The 302-nt window shown below is 38.1% G+C and overlaps 1 protein-coding gene across 1 annotated transcript in view; it reads right to left on the bottom strand.

Annotated features, from left to right (window-relative positions):
* Positions 1–57: 57 nt before the first annotated feature.
* LOC119588141 overlaps positions 58–302 on the bottom strand; it is a 12,616-nt gene continuing 12,371 nt past the window's right edge. The window contains exon 6 of the mRNA XM_037936847.1: positions 58–110. Coding sequence (XP_037792775.1) covers positions 58–110 — 53 coding nt within the window. The remainder of the gene's footprint in view (positions 111–302) is intronic.

Raw genomic sequence — 302 nt, 5'->3', positions numbered from 1 at the left:
GCCTCAGGAAAGAAAATATACCTTCTTCACTTCTAAATATTTCTATGTCATTCTGTGTTACTGGCCATATTTATTCGTTACTTGAGACTGCTTGTTCTGACGCCCCTGAACTTGAAGAGAAGAAACTCAGTATTAAATGTCAGAATAAAGGCTTGACATGACATAAAACCAAGGGACGTAGCTATTTGGAGTTATCTTCTTCCATTTTCTTCCTATTCCTATTTCATTATTTTCATCGGGGAAGAAAACACATAAACTTCACTTCGGTATGGACATCACGACGTGAGCACCGAACTCAGTGA

This window comes from Penaeus monodon, chromosome 23 (assembly GCF_015228065.2).
Source record: "Penaeus monodon isolate SGIC_2016 chromosome 23, NSTDA_Pmon_1, whole genome shotgun sequence".
Taxonomy (NCBI): Eukaryota; Metazoa; Arthropoda; class Malacostraca; order Decapoda; family Penaeidae; genus Penaeus; species Penaeus monodon.
The sequence above is the reverse complement of the archived record's forward strand: the minus strand, read 5'-3'. Positions and strand labels throughout refer to the sequence as shown.